We start from the raw sequence: 21148 nt of genomic DNA on the forward strand, positions 1-21148 counted from the left end.
AGCCTTCAGCCATTTAAAACAAGTATATCCACCCCTAAAATGACCAAAATGCCCTTATACCATCCAAAGCCTCTTAAATCAACCCAAGGGCAAAATTGGTACTTCTAGCTTAACCCGTTAATCATAATTAACGCTTCCCAATTCCCGCTAATCTCAATATCCTCAAACACCAATATTTCATAACCCGTTACCCTAAAATCCCCGGTAACGCTATAACCTTTAATATCACCCCGAGACTCACCCCGAGCCCCGAGCTTAAACCTGTTATGACCAAATCGATAAATCATGTTCTAAGATCGTCTCATGTCGAAATACTCGAACCAGTCCACATTATAATGTGGTCTCACAGTATATCATTATCATACAAACAAATATTCAATTATACCCTCAACGGGCCAAATTACCAGAATACCCCTGTAAACAAATGTGGACTCACATGCATGCATTTAACATCATATGATAATATAATTCTCATAAACATGCATAAACACATTTAAATGGCATAATTAAGCAGTTATGGCCCTCCCGGCCTACTAATCCAGCCATTAACCATAATAGGGAATCTGGGGCATTACATACGCCTTCTGCAAATCAACTTTAATCAAACAGCTCGGCTTACAGTGTTTCCTTCCATAATGCTGAACTAAGTCTTGACAAATCATGATATTGTGGGCTATGTGCCTCCCATGAACAAAACCCCCTTGGTTCTCTGCAATCAAATCCGGAAGAACCCTTCTCAACCTTGCACATATCATTTTGGATGCAATTTTATAGAGCACATTACAACAGGAGATTGAACAAAAATCACTCACTTTGGTTGGACATTCGGTTTTTGGAATGAGGGTGATGGTTGTAGCATTAATCTCTTTAAGAAGTTTCCCCGTGGTTAGGAAGTCTAAAACAGCTGAACACACCTCAGCACCTACTAAATCCCAATTATCCTGATAAAAAAAACTACTATAGCCATCAGGACCAGGGGCCTTCAGACCTGGGATGGAGAATAGGGCATCTTTAACTTCCTGAGCTGTAAAAGTTTCTAACAGCAGCCTAGAATGCACCTCAGAAATGTCAGGACCTAAATCAACAATAGCCCGTGATACCTTCCTCCTACTATGCAATTGGGTCCCCAATAAATTTTGATAATATTCTAAAAAAGCTCTTTGTACACCATCCACTGTATCCACCCAGGTACCTTTTTCAGTGTGTATAGAGAAAATGCGATTTTGAATCCTTCTAGCTTTCAATGAGGCATGAAAAATAGTAATGTTTTCATCACCATTCATCACCCAACTGGCTTTTTCTTTCTGTGCTAAAAATAACAAATATGCTCTATTTAATCGGGTAAATTCTTCCCTAGCCAATACCTCCTGTTGAATTAAGGACTCATTGAGAGGATCTTGGTGCAAGCTTTCTTGAATTTCCAGCATGTAATGCTTGACTTGAGCTTCAGCCTTTTGAATGTCATGATATCCTTTTCTATTTATTTCTCTGAAAATCTGTTTAAGTCTCTTTAACTTCAGGACTAATTTATACATCTCAGTGCCCGAAACTACTATATTCCAGTTAGTGCTAACTTTAGTTGCATATGATGAAGCTTCCTTCCACATTCTGAAATACCTGAATGGTTGCTTACCAGTATTCGCAGCCAAATAAAATGAAATATGAATGGGACTGTGATCAAATATGCCTTCAGGAAGAAAAACTGCTTCAGAGTTCGGGTATTGATCTGTCCATTTCATGTTAACCATAGCCTTGTCGATTTTAGAATAGACACGATCCTCAGGCCTTTGCTTATTTGTTCATGTATAAAAACACCCTGAATATTTCAAGTCTTCTATTTGACAAGTGATCATGCAATCTCCAAGGCTCAGAGAAGGTTTCATAATAGTCTTCTTGCCAACTCTTTCATTCTGATGCAAGATTTCATTGTAATCTCCCAATATCATCCAAGCCTCATCAATCTTCAAGGCTAACTCCTGAATATCAAGCCATAATTGATCCCTCAATTTCACATCATTAAAACCATATACAAAGGTGATAAAAAAACTTCATGTCATGTGAGTGGCTCGAGCAAAACAATGAATGAATTGACTAGTGCAAACTCTAATATCAAGAGTATACATATTCAGATTCCAAGCTACTATTATTCGTCCTTTATCTATCCAAGGATTATTAGTAGTGAAGCTCCAACCAGAAAATAAACTTGAATATAAATTGCCCATGTTCTTATTCTTAACCTTTGTTTCAAGAAGACTAACCAGCTCAACTTCCTTGGAAATGATTAAGTTCTTAATCTCACGATGTTTAAGTTGGCTGTTAATCCCTCTTACATTCCAACATAAAATCTTATCCATGTCTTGCAGAGGGATCTCCCCCCTCTTCAGTAGTCAACCTGCTTGCTCTTTCTTCCTCTTGTTCCTCAGTCAAGATAGCAAACTGGTTTGCCATAACCGTTGTTGGTGCAAAAACAATTGTCCCCCTGACTCCTTTGTTTGCTCGCTGAAACCCTTCCTCATCTACTACTGGCTCCATATTCGGCTTAGGTTTCAATTGCTTAGGTACCCATACTTGTGTCCCTTGATTATTCTTTCTACATACTTGAGCCTCATGCCCAATCCCAGAACAACTTTTACAGATAATTGGAATCCATTCATACTCGACTTGCAAATCAATTTCCTGATCAAACTCATTCAAGAAGCTGATTGTTGCTGGAAATTGCTGATCCATACTGATCTCAATAAGAATGCGAGGATAATAGAGTCTATCTCTATATTTGGTGATGTTATCTACTTGAATTGGCCGCCCCACAATCTTAAAAAGAGATTTCTCACCCCAATACTTAATATCCAGTCCTCCCAGTTGAATCCAAGTAGGAACTACAGTAATATCCTCCTTTGTAAAATCATCCACCGAGCTCCATGGCTTCATAAGCAATGGCTTCTTGCCAAGAAACAAATACCCACCCTTAAGTACTCGATCAAGAAATTCCAAATTACGGAATCGAATGATGAAAACTCCTCGTGAGAGCACTCCTACTTTGTCCACATTTTCCTTCCAAAGCCTTCTTACAAATCCATCCAAGATATTAATTGGAGGATTGGCTCCCACAACATAGCAAACAATAGAAGGCTGCCAAAAGTTAATCTCATTAGCAATATCCTTAGGTTCAATCTTGACACCAAGTTTCCTCCCCTGATTCAGATTAGGATTTACTCCTTTTGATGATTCTCCACTAGACCAAGCAACAGGTTGTTCTATAAAGTACAATCCATAAAAAAATTTAACCTGTTTTTTCCCGCTCTTTTTCTTCCCGTCTTCTCTCTCGGTGACTTCGCCGGAGCTATGGCTAAGGGGGCTCGGAATGGGGGAAAAGCTAAGGGAAAGAGTAATGGCAAGAAGCGAAGACCTTCTTCTTCGGATAGAATCATTAAAACACGGTCCATGGACGCAATTCTAGGGATACAGGAATTGGAAATTACTGAAGATGCAGACATGGAGAATACGAAGTTGCAATCGGATCTGTCCCATATAATGCCTGATTCCACGCCACAACATAATGCAATTCGCACAGATCTTGGGAGTTGGTTGACTGCATCTGAGCAAGCTATGCAAGATGTGTTGTTAGGTAAGCATGCTTCTACTCCGATTTTGAAATGCACGTTTGTTTAGTTTCAAAATTGTAAAAAAATATATATAATAAAATGAATTATAGTTTTATAGTATATATAAATATTTATATCAATAATTTCTACCTATATGACATCTAAATACAGCTTTAACATATATATACATTTACATGACTACATGACATATATATAAAATACAATAATATTTAAAAAGAAATTAATAATAGAAATAAAATAAGAATAGAAAATTAATAGTGTAGATAGTAGTATACATGCATAAATTATTTTTAATTTCTAATGTATCTCACAATGTCCTTTAGTTAATTTGATAAAGAAAAAGAGATTCAATCACTTGATAAAAAAACAAACTATCACACAAATTTATAAGATAAAAAATGATATGTATGTCTTTATTATTTTTAAATAAATATGATTTAATTATTTAAATTATCATAAAATATCTTAAAAATATCATATTTCAATTAATTAATTTATTTATTTTTGTTTATGATTGTTCTAGTTTTTTTAATTTGACAGTGACAACAAAAGATTATATATTATATGTTTAATATAATATTAAGTTTAATTAAATTTTATTTATATTATAAAATATATGATTTTATTATTTTTAAATAATTATCATTGTAAAATATCTCAAAAATATCTTATTATAACTTGTTTAATTATTTATTTAATTTTATATAAGCTTAAGTCATATTTACAATCTACCTTTAAATATAAGAATATTTCGTTAAAGTAAACAGAAAAAAATAAAAAACTGTTAAAATCAAAAACTTTCATTATCTACACACTTTTTATATAGAAGAAATATTATATGTATTTAAATTATTTTATATATTTATTGAACTTGATAGTTGTATTAATAGTGCCGGGAATTGGCGTAAGAATATTATAGTCACGTTTGTAAAGTGAGATTGAATTGGATTAGAGAACAAACATTTGTCATCAACAATAAATTAGAAAAAAAATAAAAGTTGGATGCGAAATTGTAATTTTTTTATTATTGTAATACATTGAAGATGAGGGATTAGATAAGATAAATTATCCTAAATTTTTCGACGAAATTAAGTTAACTCTTACTAAGAGGAATAAATTTATCAGGTTGTTGGATTAATTTTTTCAGTGTCCTTTCTAGATTTTCAACAAAATCACAATACAAAAATTACCATCCTATCTCTAATTAATCTAGTCATATTCTCCAAATGTAACCTACAATGGCAATAAACTTTAGAAAGAAAATTTATAAATTATATGGAACTCGGAAGATAAAATTAAGATGAAAAATTACACTCTAATTTTTTATAATATGATAATAATGTAAGGGATAGATAATATTAAGAAAAAAAGAAAGACAAGAGGTTGTAGTTTTCAAAAAAAAAAAAAAAAATCCTCTCTAAACATACACTCAGTATATCATACTTGGTGTTAGGTTCTAAATCTAACAACTGAATTTATATTAAGACCAAAATGAATAATAAAAACAACTTTTATAGAGAAATTCTACAATTATATTAAGATTTAATAATGTATAACAAAAACAACAATTGAACTCGCCATAACATGACACGTGTGTCTCAAAAGAATAAGTGAACTTGCAATATGAATAAGATCCCTTTCGCATGAAAAGACTGGGAGTATACAACATGTAACGGTTATGCTCGAGCATTTATGTTTGTATAATTATTAATACAGACGTTTTAATGACATTGTAATCGTTGTAGTTATTGTCTTTATTGACTAATTAATATATTTGTAACGGTCATCATAATAGCCAAGCTACTTTGTAATGTTCACCTACGGGAACTCCACAACAATTAAGACAATGAAATATTAGACTCATGCAGTTTTGGCCCGAACACTATAATTCCCAATGTTCTTTACAAATTTTTCACTTTATTTTGAGTCTTCGATACTTAGCTCGATGCTCGTAGTTCTTTGCTTAAATACTCGCATACATTTGTGTTATGTTAAACTTTCTCTAATAATATTTGACCCTAAAAGAAGAGGCAGTTATTCCAGTTTAATACTCATATGTATTAAAAGACACGGAATGAAATTGGGATTTTTGCGGCGATCAATTTTGCCGCAAATACTCCCAAAATTCGTCGCAAATATTATTTGCAGCGAATAAGTCGCCGCAAAAATATCGTCGCAAATACTATTATTTGCGGCGAACATACCACCGCAAAATCAATAAACCCGCCACAAATAATTCTTGATTGTAATTAACCCTTATTTGCGGCAAAATTTTAAAATAATTCGCCACAAATAGCCTATTATTCACCGCAAATGATGGGTGATTTATCTAATCTGACTCTTATTTGCGGCGAACAATTTGCCACAAATAGTGTAACAGAAATAAAAAAAATAAAAAAAATTCAAATTTAATATATAATAAAATTTATAATCAGAATTGTAGTCTCAATTAATTGATATGAAAATAAACCATACAATCTAATATTAATAATTGTCTTAATAGTATTAAAACAAATAAGCACTACATTTTCACCATGAGAGCGTACAACATCTGCTGACATCTTTATACACAACAAGAATAAAGGCTATTAGCAGCGGGAAGGTCTGCCGCTAATTAGTATTAGCGACGGGGCTCTGCTGCTAATGCCCCGCTGCGAATTATTGTTCTCTAATAAGGATTATTAGCAGCGAACTAATACACCCGCCGCTACTAACATATTATTACCGACAGACAATAGCGGCGGACCCCGCCGCTAATACCTGTGTCAGAGGCGACATTATTAGCCGTGGGGTCCGCCGCTAATAATGTTTTTATTATATATTTTAATAAATAATTTTAAATAAATTAATATTTATTAAATTTAAATATTTTTAAAAATAATTCATAATAAATTTTAACAAAATAACCAATTAATTAATTTAAACATAACTAACATTAAAATTAATATATAATTTTAATATTTATCAAACTAGCTAATATCGCTATTGTCATTAAAAATAAATACACTATTAATTTAATAAAAATACATAAACTAATAACTAAATAAAATCATTAAGGTTATGGTTTATACCTTTTTGGACCCTGTGTTTTGTCTCATTACCTGTTTGGACCCTGTGTTTTGACAAATTACTTTTTGGACCCTATGTTTTGTAAAATGGTTAAAATAGAACCCTAAACCTAATTTTAGTCAATGTTTTCTCAACTAAAATCACAAATAATTTACCAAACTAACAATTTAGAACAAAAATAAAATAATTCTATTTAAAAATTATGTTGTTATATTCAATTATTTCTTCATTAAAATTGAGTTTAAAGTTCTATTTTAACCATTTTACAAACCATAGGGTCCAAAAAATAATTTTTCAAAATACATGGTCTAAACAGGTAATGGGACAAAACACAGGGTCCAAAAATGTATAAACCCTTAAGGTTAATATTGTAATTATCATCATCTTCAACATTTTGCTGTGGTTGTGGCTGTGGTGGTGGCAGTGGCAGTGGCGGTGAGGGTTGCGGCTGTGTCTGTGGCAGTGAAGGAATATAAGGTTGTTGTGAAGATCGTCCAAGCGTGAGGTCCCCAAACTGATCCCGAGGCTGTGGCTGTATCGGGGTGGATAAAAAAGATTGTTGCAACCCGCCCCCAAACTCACCATATCTAACATATGGCTGCTGCGACGAACCTCTAGCCTCCCCATACCTAACATTAGGTAGAGAATGCTGCATCGAACCTCCTTGAAAATCGGTAAAGTTAAAATATAGTGGAGGAGAGTGGGAAGAGCCTCCAAACATGTACTGATTTTGAAACTGCAGAGGTTGTTGCGACGACACATGTGGCAGATACTGTGGAAGAGGCTGGTACTGCTGATGTGGCGATGTATGAAGGTCAGGATGGGCGGTGTTACTCTGATAAGACGTACCACCTTCAGATTGTGATGGCAAATACATCTGCAGAAAACTGTTAAACCATGGGACATGCATATTACTGGGTTGCTGAGGTACCACCATCTGAATCCTCTCACGCATTGCCTTCATCATCAGAGCCATAGTAGTCATATCTTCATTAGGCATAAGAGCAGTATGTGCTTGGGACTGACTTTGATCTGTAGAGCTGGAAGTTGTCTTTCTCGCTTTCCCTTTCACCCTATAACCCACTCCTCTTTGGTAGCCAGATCTCTCCCCGAGTACTTTACTTAATATCTCGTATTGATCGATCGGGGACGAATCATCGCCAGATACATTACCAGACCCCTCACTCTGCTGTTGAGTCTGCCTATCAAGCTGTGACCTCTAAAGCTCCACCGCCATTTTTTCCTGTATAAAGAAAACATTAGAAACAAGAAAACAATAATATTCACTTACATAATCTTGTTGAGTTGCCTCGTTGACAAACGTTTTTGTCAATTTTTTCATATGAACATCCCTCCAAGTATCAACAACATGCGCATCTGGTTTCTCTTATTCAAATGTAAACAAAATGTTTTAGAATGAGTTAGTTTATAAAATTAAATTAACATCTTCACTTACATATTCGTGATACTTAGCTGCCAACGATTTTGTGTCTTACATTGTTACATATTTCATTTGTTTTCTGTTTGCTTGGTTTTTAGCAAAGCGAGCCAAAAATCTTTCGCTCAAAAACAACTCACAAATATTCTTCCATGTCTCCTTAGTGAATTGGTCAGGTGGCTTAGAGAGGACATTCTCCCAATCTTCTGGTTCAGCGTAATGATTTTTGAAGTGTTTATGTCTAATGTTCTCTCGTGATATCTTTCGCCCATCTCCTTATAGACAGTTGCCAAAACTGACTCACGTTGTGGATGACCGTCTATATTATAGTAATACTGCATTAAGAAAAAAAAATTAGATGACTTTGTAAATAATGCAAATAAATAATGTAAAGCATAAGATTTGTAATTTTTTACCCTCATACAATCAAACACTTGATCCTTAAACTGTTGAGGTAAATCAGCAAAATCCAAGTAATGTCCCGGACACAAAATTGTAACTTGAGTGCCCAACATGCGAATAAAAGATTGGTCCTCCTGCTCAACTACTTTGTTCATCACAGAATCAAGCTCTAGATCTATTGGTTTGCCGGCTTTTTTCCTCGTTCTTCAAGAACATTATTACTAGCAAGGCCACGACCTTTTTTTCTCGTCAGGGGGGCTTTAAAATTTATTAACAATAACTAGTATTAATATTGTTGTTACATTTCTCTAACAATATAATTTCCAAAATAATTTTGATATAAAATATTTAACCTGACTCGCAGGATGACGGTACCCTAGAAGGATCTGGCGGGTCTCGACCACCACCATCTATGCCATGATAGATTGCTATATGAGCTGACATTATACTTTAGTTTAAATTTTATTAGTTAGTAATTAGCATCAAATTAAATTAGAGGTATACTAGTTAATATCACGTTCAATCCGTAGACATAATAATTACAAAATAACTTTATTATATTTCAATATATAGTTCCGTTACACAAATAGAAAAACTAAACAGAGTAATCACTATCATTTCCATCAGTAATCAGAGACACATTTTCATCTTCACAAAGCTCAACTAGCAATTCATCCTCTACATCTGTGACTTCCTTATGTTCTGGCATATCACCTTCATCGTCACCCTCTTCATCAGCCCCAACATATGCAGCAGGTTGATCAGATTGCATAATCAACTCTCCAAGGTCCACAGTCAACACAAAATTTGATGAGCTTGTTTCATGTACAACATCAATAGCATCATTAACCTCATCAGAATTGTCCTTAATGTCCCAAATTTGTCGATGATTCACTTCTTCTACAATTTTCCAATCACGACCTCTAAGTAGATCATCGAGATAGAAAACTTGTTTAGCTTGGCTAACAAGTATATACGGCTCATCTTTGTACCATTCACCATTGACGTTTATACTGGTGATATTATTTTCAATGATTTTTTTCTTCCTTCTTGGATTGTATTAAACCATTAGCACCGAAATATTTCCACTAAATATGCACCAGTGAAAGATAGTGTCACTACTTCTTCAAGTGTGTCGTAATAATTAAAACCTTATGTTTCGGCAACAGATACTCCACTATTCTGTGTGGTGCGCTTTTTATCTCGGTCGTGTGCAATAAATCGAACACCATTGACTATACAACCTTGTAATAGGTTGCCAAATGATCTGACCCAAATGTTAAAGCTAGTAATTCATCACCATTTTCCAAAGACCCAAGCTTGTGCAAGTCATATATCTAAATACATAAAATTGTACTAGATTCACAAAATATATCATTAATAAAATGAAAGTTCAAAGTTCAAAGCTACCTTCTTATGAAACCACGAACGAAAATTTATCCTATGCAAACGATCATGATCACCATCTGAGTATTTTTGTCTAATCTCTTGTAGGTGTTCACTGTTAATTAGAATAGTATGACGATTGTTGATAACAAAAAACTTATAATAACTACACATGTTCAAATTTAAAAAAAGGAATAAACTTACTCTAAATAAGGCTCAATTTCAGGAGAATTCTCAAGTATGAACCACTCAGCTATTTCACGAGTGTTATGATTGAGAGGCTTCAAAGTTCCCTTTGTGAGTGGACGACATTAAGATTGGAAAACTGTAAGGTTTCGTGGGATATAAGTTGCATCTTCATTTCGATCAAGACGGTTAAATCTTGTTTCAATGTCCTTGAAATACATTGAACAAAGGGTCAAAGCCTCACCTGCAACATAGCCTTCGGCGATCGACCCAGCTTTATTTCCCACGTAATTCTTCAATTTTTTCATGTACCTTTCAAAAGGATACATCCACCTCATAAATATCGGGCCACCCAATATAGCTTCTTTCTGGAAAATGTAAGACCAAATGAATCATTATGTCAAAAAAAGTTGGAGGAAAAATCAACTCCATCTTGCACAATATCTTAATAACGTCATTTTGTGCTTCCTCCATGTCTTTAACATATAAAGTCCTCGAACATATTTGCCTGAAGGAATTGCACAATTTTTTAACGGTGGTCGATATAGATTTTGGGAGAAACTTGCAAACACCGAGAGAAAGTAATCGTTGCATTATCACATGACAATCGCGTAACTTCAACCCAAGAATATTTGTATCATTCTCGGACACTTTCTTCTTCAAATGTGAACAAAAGCCTTCTGGAAATCTAACTCCTTTTATAAACTGACAAAATTGTTGCCTCTGCGCCTGAGTTAACACGTAAGGAGCGTGCGACTTCATCAACTTCTCATTCTCATCTTCATAAATCCACAATGATTCCCTCACACCCATATTTTTCAAATCATGTCTTGCATTAGTGGTTTCCTTAGATTTATCATTGTCTAAAATGGTGCCAAGGAGACCATCACGCACATTCTTCTCAACATGCATGACATCTATATTGTGTTTTAATTTGTTTGTACACCAATACTTAAGCTCGTAAAAGATACTTTTTTTCCTCCAATTACCTTCATCTACACATCTTTTACGCTTCACACCCCCAAGCTCGACGTGTTTTCCTGGAACTTGTGCTGCAAGAGCATTAACTTGTTCTAGTATATCCTCACAAGTAAACCGTCTAGGAGGACATCTTGTCTCAACTTCTCCATCGAACGCGGTGTCTTTTCTCATTCGATGAGTACTTTGCAAGAATCTTCTATGACCAACATAAGATGTCTTACTGGTCACTAGGATTTAAGTTGCGTCTTCATTACACGTAGGACAAGCTTTGTATCCCTGACCACTCCATCCAGACAAACTACTGCGAGCTAGAAAATCGTTCACCGTCCATAAAAGGGCTACCCGCATCTTGAACATCATGTTGGCCGTACTATCTCTTATATCAACTATGTTAACCCACAGATCCTTCAACTCATCCACCAATGGTCTTTGAAATACATCCATGTCCTTACCTGGTGATTTTGGCCTGGGAATAAGGAGGGTCAACATAAAATAATTGTTATTCATACACAACCAAGGTGGAAAATTATAGTTTTCCAACACCAAAGGCCACATGCTGTATGCGAGGTTTATGTTGCCAAATGGAATAAATCTATCACCAGCTAAGCCCAAACGAACATTTCTGGGATCCCTTGAAAAATCAGGATGCTTGACATCAAAGTCCTTCCACGCAGAGCCATCCACTGGATGTCGCATCACCTCATCATCTTTTGATTTCCCAGTGTGATGCCATATCATGTATTTTCTTGTAATTCTTGAACTGTATAATCTTTTCGACCAAGGTGTCAACGGAAAGTAACGCATCACCTTGTGTGGCACTTTTTTTCCTTTCATCATTTCAGAAGTAATCCATCTACTACTTCCACATACTGGGCATGTCTCTTTAGATGCATGCTCATTGTAAGATAAGCAGCAACCATACTGACACACATGAATGGACTCGTATCCCAACCCTAATTTTTTCAATCTCTTTTTCGCCTCATAGTACGATTTGAGAATTTTGTTTTCCTTAGGAAAGGAAAGTTTTAACAACTTCAACAATTCATCAAATATGTTGTTATGCACCTTCCCTCTAACTTTTAGATGCAATAACTTTGCTAAAAAGTTCAGGGATGAAATCCAATCACAGCCAGGATACAACTCTGCTTCAATCTCCTCAAACAACTCGTCATAATACTGACTCTCACCAGGAACCCTTTCTACTTCCTCAGTTTTCGGTAAAAGGAAGTCTTCCACAATGTGAATCATCTCATCGCCTTCATTCTCATCAACCACCTCATCAGCAACAATTTCTTCCACCTCACCATGAAAAATCCACTTATCATAAGCTTGATGAAAACCCCTATCGAATACGTGTGTCCGAACAACATCCAATGATTCAAATCTATTATTATTGCATCTCACACACGAGCACTTAATTCTTCCATCAAAATTTTTATGTTCCGATGCCATCCTCAAAAAAGCTTGTAGACCATTCCATTATTCTTGACAACCACGATTTCTCAATGTTGTCCAAGATTTATCAATCGCCATCTACGATGATTTAAGAGAGTATAAGAAAGGGTAGAAAAAAGAGCAACTATCCTAGTCCTTTCATTTTAAAAAGTTTATTATTTTAAATGTTTTATGATGTCTTATGAGATGTATTATTCCTGGACAAACTTGAGTCTTATGATCTCTTATTACTTAATTAATTATTCTAAAATTAAATTATTTTTCTATTTATAATTACCAAATTAATAAATATAATTTAATAATTTTAAAGTAAATTAAATTTATTTATAATAATTACATTTATATTAAACAACCATAATTTATTTATGTTTAAAATTTTTAATAAATACTAAAATTTTATTATTATTATTAACTTTATTACTATAATTAAATCTAGTTTATTTTTAAATATTAAACTAATTATTAATTTAATATAATAAGAATGAATTAAATCAATTCAAGTGGTAAGTGTTTTAATAGTATTGGAATATATTGTAACGTTTCTATTTTTTTAATTTATATAATATATACAACAAAAAATAATATCTTTAATTACCTTCATTATATATATATATTTTTATAATTAAAGAATAAATATCTGGTTATTCTTATTATGTAAGAGAAGGAGAATTAAACAATAATAATCAACAGCAGCAGTAGGTCTAAATAATAATACTCTTATAAATATTATTTGGACATACGTACTCAGACCACAAATTAAGATGAATATATTTTATTAACTACTAATTAATTAGCTATAATATATATTAATTGATCATTTTTCTGCTCCTCTCGAATCCATATAGGACAAGTACAAATATAAAAATTGAGAAAAAAGAACGTTGAATTAATATATACTTGGGAATCTGGGATCAAAAATATTATTTATATTGCAATATATCTAGGGTTGTTTATTTTTCATTGTATATAATAATAATGCTTATTATGTTTGTACCACTCCATGCGGCTGGCATAAAGGGTGATAAAACTTTATTTTATTTCTCTACATATGTTTGTACCACTCCTATATATATATACATTCATTACCAATATACATATATAATTAAATAAATAAATAATATATATATATTTAGAGAAAGAGAGAGATGTTGGCCTAGACAGTTGTTGAAAAAGAGTTAAAAAATGAATAAAAATTTCACAATCAGTAAGCAAGGCCTAAGAACCCAAAATCTTTTCCAATGACCGGTCACTTAAGGGTTCATACAAAATAAATTACATTTCATAAACCAAAATACATTACTCTCAATGAGTAACATTAACATTAGAATCACAAATAGAAACCCAAAATTAATAAACAAAAAACCATAAATTAGCGAGGGAGAAAGAGAAAAAAAACCCTTACCAAATTAGAGATAGAAAGAGAGAACCGATAGTAATGTCCTGGACATAAACACTTGATACTTTTCGCTTTGATATTAATGTCCCAGACAGAGATAGAAAGAGAGGTATTAAGGGAGAACTGAGAAAAAAAAAACATCATAAAATAGCAGAGGGTGAGAGAAGTAAAATCAAAACGAAAAAAAATATATAAATAAACATACATACCGAGATAGAGAGATATGGAGGATCGATGGAGTGTTTAGGCGATAGAGGAATTTGGATATGGAGGAGAAATGCATTTCAGGGATTTGGGAGAAGGAGACGAAAGGGGGCTTAAATCGTAAAAGTATTAGCGGTGGGGCCCGCCGCTATTAAATATAGTGTGCCACTAATAATAGTATGAGCGGTGGGCAGTCCACCGCTAATAAAAGAGATTACCTGTCGCTAATACTATTAGCGGCGGATAGTCCTCCTCTAATAAAGGGGATTATTTGCCGCTAATAAATCTTGAAAAAAAACTTATCACTTTCCCGGGCATTTTCTTTGGTCTATTAGCGGAGAACTATCCGCCGCTAATAATGGTAAGTCTGCCGCTAATAGATTATATAATATTTTTAAAATAATCAATACATTATTAGCGGTGGACTAGGTGGTCCGCCGCTAATAACATCTGCAATAGCGGCGGACTGTCTCCGCCGCTAATAGTTACGCCGCAAATGGCGCTAATTGTTGTAGTGATAACAAAAATATTTATTAAAATATGACAAAATTAGTAAGTGTTAATGTGAGATACACATTGGCTTAATAAAAAGAGACATATTATTATTTCTAAACATAATGTTTTGTTACATATATGAAAATAAAATTCTACTGCATAGAGTAATCACTATCATCAATACTTGAAGCTACATTAATGGGATACAAATTATCACTATTGCCATCACTAATGTTGTAATGACCCAAATTTCCTAATAAGGCTTAGGGCCTTGATTAGGAGGCCAAGAGAGCCATAATTGATTTATTATGCAATTAAATTATTATATGCATTTTTAGGTGTATTAAATATGCATGTGTACCCATCTCTGATTAATTGGGTGATTTTCATATGTTGGTCATTTCGGGTATATTTGGCATATATGTGATATATGTGTGGTGCGTGGTGCTTCATTATTATTTGGTTATGCTAGGGTTACTCAGCACGAGACGATTCTAGGAGGTAAGCTAGTGGGAAAGTCACAATGGGATTTATACTTGACTCGGAGTAAGTCAAGGGGTATTTAGTACATTACTGGGATATTGAGTAATGGGATCAAATATTTGATGATAAATTGGGAGTTAGTGAGATCAGGGGGAAATTTTGGAAGTTTTGACTATTTTACCCCCGGGGGCATTTTCGGGACCCCGAGCATTAGGATTTGCTTGAGGCTACTTAAGCTTGAAGTAACCTGTTAGAATCATAAAGAACATTCAAAACGTTTTCTCTTCCTCCCGTTCCCTTTTCGACACCCGATCACGTTTTCAAAGGAAACTTGAGTTCTAAGACTCGGATTCAAGCGAGGATCGAGGCATAGCGATTCTAGAGAAGATTAGAAGCTTATTAGCCGGAGGATTTAGTTGGGAAACGACATAATTGGAGGTAATCCAAGTTTTAAGTTCTTAATTTTTAAAGTTTTTAAGCTTGGATTGGATTTTGTGTTTTGGTGAGTTTTTGGATGAATTGAAGATTGGGGTTTCTTGGTTTTGGGAGATTAGGATGTTTGGGAACTTTAATTTTGAGATTTGGTGTAGAGTCCAAGAACTTTACTTAGCTAAGATAGATAGTAGTATGATAGTATTTATAGCATTATCTTTGTTACTGTGGATTTTTGGTTCAGACCGGGAATTATTTGGACACTCATAGTAGTACTTATAGATTTTCTAAGTTTAATCTATAGTTTAAGAATATTAAGTATAACCTAAGGTTTGATTAATGTGACTGATATTAAGGATTATATTATTATATTATAAGGTTTAGACATCAACCAATAGGATTTTAAGCACATGTTTTGAATGGTAATTAAGGATTAAGTATTTTTGAGGATTAAATTAAATAAGGGTAAAAGTTTGAATGAATAGGGTCAGTCAGCAGCTTTGAGCACGTTGAGGGCTTAGTCAAGGCTGTTTACTCCATTCAAACTCAGCTAAAAATGTGTAAATTCGTGTTTAAATATTCAGCGTATGCCGATATATCGCAGCTATGGGGGGCGATATATCGCAGCACGTAGATACGGAAAACACGAATCGATGCACGGTCGCCTCGGGCATACTGGCCCAGGCGATATATCGCCTATAGGGGGCGATATATCGCCTCCACCAGCATGAATTCAAATACTTTTGAATTCCTTTCCCTTCAGCCATTCAAACTCCTTCAACAGTCCAGCATCTTCTGAACGAGTCTTCAGCCTCTGCTGAACGATTATTCAAATGATTTTTACCTAAAAAGCCATTATTTTTATTCAAGTAAAATCAAGATATTTTCATTCCCAAACTCTATAAATAGGACCTAGTACCCAGCCATTATTCACCATTTGCTCTAAGTTCAGAAGCTGCTAGTGTTAAGTGAGTGTGAGAGTGTAAACACTTGGTTTGGGGAAAAACTATAAGCTTAAACATCATAAGCTTATCAAACACTTTGGGAAGTGAGTTCTATAGTATTTCGGTGAAGGTTAGAGTGATCTTGCAATCTTTGAGGTAAACCCAAAACTCTAGTTCCTTTCTGTATTTTATGTTATTTCTTTTCTCAAAACCTTCTACTCAGTCCCCTAACCTTATTCTTATTTTGGTTAGGGAATCCAAGCTCTTAAGCATATAAGTTGGTAAGTATGTTTTTATGGTTTAGTCTTTCCATCTCTTTCATTTCATCTCCTTTCTTTAGACTCACTCTTTCTTATGGTTTTAGGAGTGCTCCAAAAGTCCCAACTCAGTCCATAATCCCGGTAACTTTGGTAAGGAAAATAGGCTAGAATTAATATGTTATGTGCTTATGTTATCTATATGTTTATGTTATTAAAAGTGTTATGATATGTATATGTGTATGTAGGCTTGGGCATATGACCCATATGACTAACAAGACCCCAAATGGGTTATGGGCATATGACCTACTTAGCTAGTAGGACCCCATTAACCCCATGGGCATATGCTTGTTTAGTCTATGGGACCCCAAGTAATAATGGCCATTATAATAAGTGTATTATGTGTTATGATATGTCTTTACGTTATTATGACATTATGTTTATGTTTATGACTATGTGTTAGATTTTCCTTGCTGGGCATTAGGCTCATTCCTTTCTGTTTATGTGCAGGAAATAAGCTTTAGAGGCGGAAAGATTCGTGACGCTTAGAGGATGTGTATCGATGGTGAATGGAGTCAAGGGGCCGAGCGTTATTCGATTCGAGGATGTAGTCTTGTTTATGTTTTTTATGGTTTTAAATGTACTTTCCGCATTTTCTATGTAACTCTTTTTTAGTTTTTAAGTTATTTTTGTTTTAAAGACAATGGGTACCCATATCCTACTTATTTTATGAAAGTAACCTTTGTTTCCATAAGTTTTCAATAAAATTATGGTATTTCCGCAAAAATGTAAGTTTTATGTATAGATTCGTTAATGGTCCAAGTAGTCTAGATTAGTGGGTCGTTACATTTGGATAGGTTGGGATCGGATTTGGAGCTTTGAAACTCGAAGAACACGAAGTTAGAACCCATAAATCTGGTTTGGGCACTATAGCGCTAGGTTGGTAGCGCTACAACGCTAGGTGCTCTGTTTTAGGGGAGTTAGGTCTACTTGTAGTGCTATAGCGCCTAAAGGTAGCGCTGTAACACTACTCAGTCTTCAAAATGGGGTTTTTGGTTACTTTTTGGGGTTTTGACCCGAGGGCTCGGGGGATGATTTCACCACCCTGCTTGGTGGGATTGTAGGTCCCCGAAAGCGCGGGATTGGTCCCAGGATTGAGTTTTAGAACTTGAACTCATTGCAACACTGTTTATGGTTGTGACTAGGTTATTGCTAGGGGCTTGGAAACAGGATCGTGCTTGTGGCTCATTTATTGGTAACCTATGCTTAGACCAAAGGTATGAAAACTGCACCCAGTATGTGATGCATGTGATGCATGAGATACATGTGATTAGGGCATGACATGAATATTGAATTTGTAATTGATCAGAGCTTGAGTCTTTGTAAATGTGCATGATCATAATTATGATAGTGATTGTTAAGTAAGCATGTTGAATGCCCTACATTTGGATATTTGGCATATGATATATGCCTGGTTGCATTGCTTACTTGTGTATGGCACTGATCCATGAGTCAGAAATCGGCACGAGTCGTATGGTATTGGCTTAAGAGTCAAGAACGATATTGATGTGTTCAACACAAGCCGAAATGATTAGATCTAATCAACATAAGCATTGAATAAATCATCATGAGCATTAATGCTTGACCGACCTCAAGTTCGATGAAAACTAAAAGCGCTTGTCTAGTCTAAAGGCTAGTTACTTAAAGCCATGGCCAGAAGGCTCAGATGACTGCGACGTCACATGGCTATGGGTGATGAGCCCAAGTTCGTGACTCACTCATTAGTCACTTATCTGATTAGGGTGCGGAGCCCAAAGTGTGACTCACTCATCTGATTAGGGCTACAAGCCCCAGCATGATTACCAGAATCTTAAAATGTTAATCACTCATCTAATTAGGGCTACAAGCCTCAGTATGATTACCAAAATCATAAAGTGTTATTCACTCATCTAATTAGGGTGTAGAGCCCAAGTGCGTGACTTAATTGTCACTTATCTGAGTCGCTTATTTTGAGATGGACAAATTAGCCATCTATTCTAATTATGACTTGATAGTCATCTATACAAAGGGCAGGGCCCATAAGTCATCTATACAAAGGGCAGGGCCCATAAGTCAGCTATACAAAGGGCAGGACCCACAATTATTATTTGGACATGTTTGCATGCATGAATAGGGCTATTATTGCTAGGCATGCCTATTATGATTTAGTAACATGTTATTAATGTTCATGAGCATATTGAGTTTTCTTGCTGAGCTTCGGCTCATGGGTGTTATGTGGTGTAGGTAAAGGCAAAAGAAAGCTAGACCATCCTTGAGTTGGAAAGCTTAGGTGACGATGTGTACATATGAGGCTGCTCGACCGCCACGGCCGAGGGTTTAAAGAGGAACTAGGGTTAAACCCTATTTTACCGCTTAGGTCGGTTGGTTGTAAATATTTTATTGTAACTAACCTTTAAATTATATTTTTGGGATCCCAATGTATACAGTAAACGTTTTAGTGAAACATTGTATCTTAACCAAAAAATTTAACCCTAAATTGTTAATCATACTTAGTTAGAGAATTATGGCCAAATGACTCGATTAACGAGTTTAGCACTGTTTTAAAATGCACATCGTAACGACCCCTGGGTAATAGGGCGTTAAAAACTTGGTATCAGAGCGAGCCAAGGTTAATGGTTCCTGAAGACAAGCTGGCATGTACACTCGTCACTAAAGATAGCTTCACTCAGGGTATGGTAACTATTTATGTAGTTATGTGCTTAACTACTTAAATAGAATGTAAATGCTTTACCTGCATATTGTATTAGGGAGCATGAGATTATGATAGAGCCAGTTTCTTGACTATTAATATGATTATTGTTATATTATTTTCTAATATAATGTAATATTATATTATAATATAATTTTTTAGATTAAATAAATGTGACAAAGAGTGTCACGTATTGTAACATATAATAGAGAGTTACAATATTTAGATATATGAGATATATCCAAATATTTAACATATTTGGTGTTACAAATTTATAACTTCCAAATATTACCCATTATTGTGTAGATTTCTTGTTACACAATATTGAGATGAATTTCTTAAAGCCATGTGTGAAATGGTTGATATAGATATGATTTTAACTCCCATAATGTGTATGGAAGTTACAAAATTAAGTGGAAATGAATTTGGAACATTTTGGAAAACTTGAAAAATTGGTTGCTAGAAAAGGTCTTAGGCCGCGACCCAAGTGGCTGACAACATCTTCCAATTTTTGGTTTTATCCAATTTTGAACGTTTCCAAGAGCCAAATAACTCCCAAATTCTCTATTTTAATTCCATAAACATCCAATTAATCATTGGTAACAACCGTGGGGTTGGTCGAATTTGAAATTCAAAGGGTGTCTCAAAACTCTATAAATAGGAGCCTAATGCTCACTTGTATGACACAACTTTTCTATCTATTAGAGCACTTGGCTAGAAACACCTTGAGGCTTGATAATTCCAGAAAGCTTTTCCAATATCTGAGAGAGAGATCCCTTAGTGCTTGAGTTAGGGGGAAATAAGCTTTTGGACAAAGGTTTTAAACCTTGTTCAAGTTGGTGATCCCCAACACTCTTCACTTAGGTTGTGTAAGTGAGAGTTTCCTTTGTCTTGTTATTACATTTTCTCTATTTATTTTATTCTTATTTTCTTATTCTATTTACTTGTAACTTTTGTTTAGAGTTGTAATATTCTTTTCTTTTGTTTCAAACACCTTTACTATACTTGTACTCTTTTGCATAGAGTTGTACTTTTACTATTCTCTTCATCTTTTCTTCTTCTTCTTCTTCTTTTCTTTGTTTATTTGTATTTTCACTTATAGAGTTGTAACTTTATTTAGTCAATCATTATTTATTTGTGATATTTTGCATAGAGTTGTAATATTCTTACCTATTTCCACTGAGGTAAAACTATTTTTCCTAACATTCAAAAGCTTATCCTTGTTTGTTTTAATGGAAGGTGAGACCATCAAGATTATGAATCAAGACCTAGTGACATTGGATAGGTTTGATGGGTCCAATTTCACTAGATGGCAAGACAAGGTGAGGTTTCTTTTAACCACTCTCAAAATCGCCTACATTCTAGAATCCACTATAGAACCTCTCCCAACACCATTCGACAAAGACACTCCCGAGGTGGTGGAGAGAAGAAGGAAGAGGGGGGATGACAATCTCCTTTGTAGGGGTCATATCCTCAACGCCCTTTCCGATGGGCTCTATGACCTCTACACCGAGACCAAATCGACAAAGGAGACATGGGATGCACTTGAAACAAAATTCAAGGCGGAAGAGGAAGGTACCAAAAAGTTTTTGATATCGCAATATTTTGATTTCAAATTTTTTGGTAATAAACCCATGCTTCCTCAAAT

At 34.6% G+C, this 21148-nt stretch overlaps 1 protein-coding gene across 1 annotated transcript; it reads right to left on the minus strand.

Moving 5' to 3' along the window:
• Positions 1 to 2346: 2346 nt before the first annotated feature.
• On the minus strand, positions 2347 to 3443 carry LOC133813991 (uncharacterized). The gene is made up of 2 exons (XM_062247014.1): positions 3407 to 3443; positions 2347 to 3254 (listed from the first exon to the last, which is right to left on the minus strand). Exons 1-2 carry the CDS (start codon positions 3441 to 3443, stop codon positions 2347 to 2349), a joined length of 945 nt encoding a protein of 314 aa, XP_062102998.1.
• Positions 3444 to 21148: the final 17705 nt, after the last annotated feature.

The sequence above is a fragment of the Humulus lupulus genome, chromosome 2 (assembly GCF_963169125.1).
Source record: "Humulus lupulus chromosome 2, drHumLupu1.1, whole genome shotgun sequence".
NCBI classification, from domain to species: Eukaryota; Viridiplantae; Streptophyta; class Magnoliopsida; order Rosales; family Cannabaceae; genus Humulus; species Humulus lupulus.